Below are 6559 nucleotides of genomic sequence, written 5' to 3'. Positions count from 1 at the left end.
AAAAAAGAAGAGTTTGTCCATGTCCCTTGAATGGTTGTCCACCCTGTCGTATTGGGGATTCCGCCCCTTTAAGAAAAGGCCATCCACTTTAGTGACATCAGGACAACAGATTTTTTGTCTCTTCAGTGGCGGGAATTTCAACGGCTGAGGTGAATAAGTTGGTGACTTTTCATTTGGCAAATTTTCTTTGTATGGTTTTGCTTACTTGCTTTGCCAAAGCTTAACATGTCCACCCTTTCGGCCACTTAGACTCGATAGAGTGGACATACACATGACAGGGTGGACATAGCATTCGTTTGTAGTTAATATTGCTAAAAACTAAAATGAACACATCAATGTGATTGAGGATGTAATTTTATTATGTATTATTACTAAATTATTTTTTCGAAATTTACTTAATGTTTCATTGTCATATTTTGTCATGCTTTGTGTGTTCTGCATTATGTGTCCAACCCGTCATGTGCTCGTCCACCCTGTCATCTTGATATTTTACAATAATATTTTAAATAATAATTCAATCATATCTATATAATCCAGTGTGTTCAATAGCTAGGTGTGGGGGCAATAACATGCAAACAAAAAACTGCATCCAAATATCACAGTTTTCTCCAAATAAGAAAAAATACATGTGCGAATTGTATGAGTTTCTGTTAACTGTCGGTTCCACTTTTTGAGCATAGACCTGAAAATGAAATTTCCAACTTAAATTGATATGAATTGTGAATGCTTTGCACAGACTTAAGGTTGGTCTCTTTTTAAAGAAGACACTTGGCAGATTATTGTAGAAGTGAAAGAAGTTATAAAAATTATATTACAAAAAAGTTATGGAAGTTTAGGTTTATGAAAATATAAAATGTAAAAATTAAAATATTTATATTTTATATAAAATATATTTTACAAAACAAGTTTTACTCTAAAACTGCTAGAAAATTAAAACCAAAAATCTGAACAAGTTGTGTTCCAAATTTGAGGTTGATATCTCAAAAAATGAGCTTTCAGTGAGATTTTGTTTGGGCGTAGTACCAAGCTTTTCCACTAGATGACCATCAAACCCCATTAGTAAACATATAAAAGCGCCTCCATTTCCATACATGGTTTGAGTGATCTGAAATTTTAATTTGAATGTTCTCAATAATTATGAAGTAGACATCACATTCAGAAGTATTAAGGGTAGTATGGCAGTATTTGACTTCAATTCAACCTCTAAAAAACACATAAAAGACATGCAATGAGAACCTTAGACCTATGTTACAGTTCACGCGGCATCAAAAATGGAGAATCTATTGTTTTTTTCTTTATATTCCCAACACTTTTAGACCTTTTTTCTCCAAAAATAGAATGGATGTTATCTTTTGAACACATGACATGAAAATGAATGGAGGTTTTTACTGATTTTTCATGATTTCATATGTGCATCACTATTTCAAAGTAAAGGTCAGAACTCACTCTCTGACTCTGATGAGTACTCTTCTTGCAAATGAATAAATTACAGTTGCTCTGTAAAATATTTCAAAAATTAGTCACCAAATATGAAAACTAGAGTCTTTAAGCTTTCAAACGATATATAGTTTGTCAAGATTACTTTAGGTTCAGACTAAGATATTACTGTTTAAAACATGTAATGACAAGTGGGCCCACCGGTGGGCCAGTGACAGTTAACAGGTTAAAAACACATGGTTTACATACATTTTTTTATGTATTTATAATTTTGAAAGCAAACAAATAACCCTGTTTAGGAAAGGGACATCATACCTTTCAGAAAATATAATTTGCATCTTAATTTTGCAATGAAAACATATTTAACAGTAATATATATGTACATGACAGAGTGGACATATCTTATGGTTTATGCTTCGAATAATGGTCCATAATTATCTAAAAAAATGTGTGGGAGCTCAGCTAATATGTTTCTATAGTGTCTACTATTTATGATATGACAAAGCGAATGGGAAATTAAAACCAAATTGTTTAGTATTGTGAGGGTTGAAAGGCACTCTATGGTGATATTGACCCATATAATGTAAAAATGACACGGTTGCAACTTGCAATGGCGACTCACTTTTGTTTTAAAAGGAGCTGTTTTTGCTAAGCGGTGTTCTGATTGAATTAGGGCTTCAGAGAGAACGACTGGCCCCTTATGAACCCTGCACAACCCTGAAGGCCCTGAATAAGGGAATCATTTATTCAGGATTCTGCTCCAGTGACTGGTCACATTGCTTTTCTATTTTCTCTGGTTTTGTTCATTCAGGAACTGCTGTTGAATAATGCCTATACAGTAGACAGAATGAGTTTGTTTTTTTCTTGCAATAGGATGTGGTTAAAGATATCTATCTCTGCAAACCTTACTGGAACTCTTTTTTGTGTGTGTGTGCAAAAATATGGGTGCAAAAACAATGCACATTTTTAGACCATTAAACTCTTTATTCTTTAAAGGTCAGTAAATGTAAAATTAGACTAAATTGACATGTCTAACTATTATTGGACATTTATTTTCAATCCAGAGATGTACTCAATATCAAAGTATTCAATACGTACTTGTGAGTAAATAGAAATAGAAAACATCCCAGAGCACGATTTCCTGTCTACATTACACATCCTTGTAAAAAAAACGAGTTGGAAGCACTACACCCAATGAAAAAAGAAAAGTGCAACAATCCCATGCAATCAAAACTTAAGTTTAGTGAACTTACTGCAATACTTAGTGCTCAATATATAGTGCTATACTCAAATACTTAGTGCAATATGCGCACTTTTAAAGGTTGATAAAAATAATTAACCAGCACAGTGATTACAGCATTTTTTATGCCTACAGTCTAAATTGAATTTGTTGATACAATACAATGAACCATGAAATAATGTCAAGAAAACTCCCCTTATAATCAGTAAAGCTGTCTATACACAGTTTGATGAATGAATCTCATCATTCGTACATCTGCACTTTGTTGTTTATGATGGGAGAATTCATGTGAGAGCTGAATTCAGTAAGCGAGCGCATGCACCAAACAAAGAAACTCATCTGAACGCCTCTGATTGGCCATTGCACTCGTAAGCGCAACAGACTCGTGTGTGATTGGTTATAATGCGCAGCACTGTAAAACCGCGTTAAAAGAATCATGGCGCAACACTGAGCAGATCTAAATTTAATGCTACAATTTAATGGATTTAGTTTAACTGTACAGCAGCATTTGTGTCTGTCTGTTGCCATAGTTTCTATAAGCGGAAACTGAGGATAGTGCAGATTTTACGTCATTGATAGGCGACAATGACCAGGACGAGCCACATAAAACTGGAATTTCTATGGATTTATGGGAACTTTTGGGATAACGTACGTAAGTACACAACTGCATGAAATATATCACACTGTGCAAGTCGTTTTTGGATATTTTATAACTAAAATCTTACATATTGTGCCTTTAAAACTTTTTTCTTTTGACCATTATGTGGGGGGTGATGATGACTCATCCTGCACTACACAGATTCTAGATTTTCCCCTTGTCCAAATACCCACACTTGCGGTCTTGGCCACTTGAGAGCACGTGCGCGCGACATGAAGTAAGTGCGCAAGACTGTCCCAGGTCTTAAAAACGCCAGAGCGCAGTGCCCTTAAAGCACACTAAACCCACACTATCTCGAATACCGCTCCGGAGCGCTATTCGAGGCTTAGTGTATCCCATCATGCATCATGTTCTGGAAATAAATCGTGAGACTTTTTGCCGAGATCTCGCGAGAGGTCACGGAAACCTTTCCAATGCAAGTTAAATATTAATATAATAATTAGATATATTACATCTAATTTGGTAGAAAAACAGTGTTTTTACGTTTTATTGGTGCAAAGATGAGTAGTGGTGATATTTATTTTGTACAACATTTGCAACTGCTTTTTATCACTTAATTAGAAGCACCACAAATTAAAATTGTCATGTTATAGGGACTACTGAACAGACATTTAGAAGTTGATTTTAAAATGCAAAGTATTTAAAATTAAAATAAAGCTATGTAAACACTTGCATTTTTACAACACTACAAGTGTGTCCCATCAGGTAATGAAAAGTTCGACACACACTTGTGGTCTTCATGCTCACTTGAACACTTGGGCCAAATACAGGAAATACGTCATAGAAGTAGTCAAGTGGTCAAGTGCAAAGACCACAAGTGTGGGTATTTGGACAAGGCTACTGTCTAGCCCCCAAAACTGACTACAACCGTCTGACTGTGAGGTCTACTGATAATTAAAAAAATAGCAATACATTTAAAAAGAATAAATAAATAAAAGCCCATCTTGCTCAAACTTGCTTTTTTAATCGGAAACACAGCAACACAAGAAAGAATGTCACAGGGTTCTTAAAGGTCTTCCACTACTAATAACCTCTAGGTCTCAGTTGCAGACTTAAATTTAGTTTAGCTATTTTCAAGACTTTATTCCCTGACAAGCCAGGTTTTTCTCATAAAAGCAAAGGTGCCGGTCATGGACACTCTATCTCTGCTGACATTTTCAGAGATAATGATCTGCTTGAATTCATTTCAAATGCACTACTACAAGAAAGACAATGCAAACACAATGTTCTCTGTGAATTTAAGAGCGTGACTTTGTGGAACAAATGAAGTAAGCTCACTAAATCTGATTCCTGGTACAGCAGAGATGCTGCAGATCTCAAAGCAGCTGAGTTTGACTGGCATGCCCACGTGGAAGCTTACTTGTGTTTCAAAACATGTCATTCTTTTGGCTAAATATAGACCTCGTTGTTGTCACCACACACTAAGAAGGCTACATGCGTACACTATGATACATTTAATTTCGTCGCGTAACAGACATGCCTATGGCGCGGCAAACAAAGAACCCAGGCATGACTTCTCTTCAGAGAAAAGTCGTCGATTGGACATAAATTTCGCTTAACCTCGGGAATTCTCGCTCTGACGTCAGAGCTGCACGCGCGCTGTGTCTCCCCTCCGGTTCCGCAGCGACAAGCGCGAGCGCGTTCAAAGCGTCGCGTGGCGAGCACGCGCAATTCATTCACCCGAAGGTCCCGCGCGCCTCGCGAACGCGCTTTACTACACAGCCAGCTAAAGCGAAAGAAGAACATCTTTCGAGACGAAAACGACACGCGAATACACACACACAAAAAAGCGTTTGGGCTTTATTATCATTGCTTGCCTAAAATACGCGGTTCATTTATATGAATGCATAAAACAAAGGCAGTGACAGATGATAACATGAGCTTTATCCTCCCCCACTTCCTAGATGTTTGATTTGAAAACCTCCCGATCATACAACGCTATAATCCGTGCATTAGCTTTCACTCTCCGTTTCACCGAAATGCCCCAAACCAACCGAATCAGCCCACACTGCTTAATGGATAGCGATTTAAAACATCGACTGAAGTGAACCCGGAATGTGCTAGGCAAATGTTGTTTTATTTGAGATGAAAAATCAAACGCGTAATGCCCGTGACACACCGGTCTTCCTGTAATAACTGTACACTGAACACACATCACTCCCGGAGCACGACTGCTGCATGGGGCTCACAAAATACATCTCACAGCAGATGCCAACTCAGTTTAGCTTTCCAAACACATATCTATCCCATCCTGATGAAGCGAAACGAGCAGTAACAGAGACGCGAAAATAAGCAGTATTCCCTCCTCGACTGCGAATAAGCGCTGAAGTCTATCTCGAAGACATTCAAGCTCTCTGTTTCTAGGAAAGCTTCGTTCTCGTCAAGCCATACAAGTAAGTTCCTGCCCATTAGACTGTACAAAAAAACAAATGCAGAAACAGAAGATTGGGATTTACGGAGGACGACCCTTTCTTTGGGGGAGAAAAAACGGGAAAGAACCCACCATCCACTGGCAAACTCATGGTTTATGCTGTTAAAAAAAAAACGCTAAGGATGACAATACTTACAAACTTGGCATTAAAATGATCTGGAGGGCGGTAGCCGTTTCGTTTTCTGAAGCACATCCGTTTTTTTTTTGTTTGGCTGTTTTGTGGGTAAAATACAGTATCTTTTTTTTCCTCCAATGTTCCAGCTTGAGAATCGACACCCTTACGGAGGCAGGCTGAGGATGAATTGCGCATGCGCCGATTTAGACAGTTCTACTCAGTCGATTGACGAAGGACTTCCTCAGAAACTGTAATTTCCAGCGGAACTTTTCAAGTTGATCTTCCTATAATCATGCAGCTGAAATATAGTAAACAATGTGTTGATTAAAATAATAAAACAAAACTGTTTGTATAAAGAGCACTTTTGGGGGCTTACAAAACGTTTGGGACTTTAGTCATAGAATAAGGCTGACTAGGCCTTGCATTACTTGACTTTTATGCAGCCTATCATTTGACAATAATTTCCCTTTTATGTATTCTCTCTAATATATGTGAATAACCCTAGCATTCGTATAACTTCTACTCTACTTAAATGTGTTTATGATATTTTTTTACAGGTATAACACTTTACTGACTGCAAATCAGACATAGGATGTGTTAAATTACGCAGAATGTCTATTAATCTAACCATAATTATTTAATAGATTATAAGCATGTCTTTATACAAATCTGGTAAAT

General features: G+C 37.1%; 1 protein-coding gene across 3 annotated transcripts in view; it reads right to left on the bottom strand.

Annotated features, from left to right (window-relative positions):
• LOC107681401 (regulator of G-protein signaling 17-like) overlaps positions 1-6112 on the bottom strand; it is a 44431-nt gene extending 38319 nt beyond the window's left edge. For all 3 annotated transcript variants that reach the window (XM_016477698.1, XM_016477700.1, XM_016477697.1), the window contains exon 1: positions 5903-6112. Coding sequence is in view for 1 of the 3 variants with exons in the window: in XM_016477697.1 (XP_016333183.1) it covers positions 5903-6076 (174 nt within the window). In the remaining 2 variants the exon portion in view is untranslated. The remainder of the gene's footprint in view (positions 1-5902) is intronic.
• Positions 6113-6559: the final 447 nt, after the last annotated feature.

This window comes from Sinocyclocheilus anshuiensis, unplaced genomic scaffold, assembly GCF_001515605.1.
Source record: "Sinocyclocheilus anshuiensis isolate Anshui unplaced genomic scaffold, SAMN03320099.WGS_v1.1 scaffold881, whole genome shotgun sequence".
Classification (NCBI taxonomy): domain Eukaryota; kingdom Metazoa; phylum Chordata; class Actinopteri; order Cypriniformes; family Cyprinidae; genus Sinocyclocheilus; species Sinocyclocheilus anshuiensis.
The sequence above is the reverse complement of the archived record's forward strand: the minus strand, read 5'-3'. Positions and strand labels throughout refer to the sequence as shown.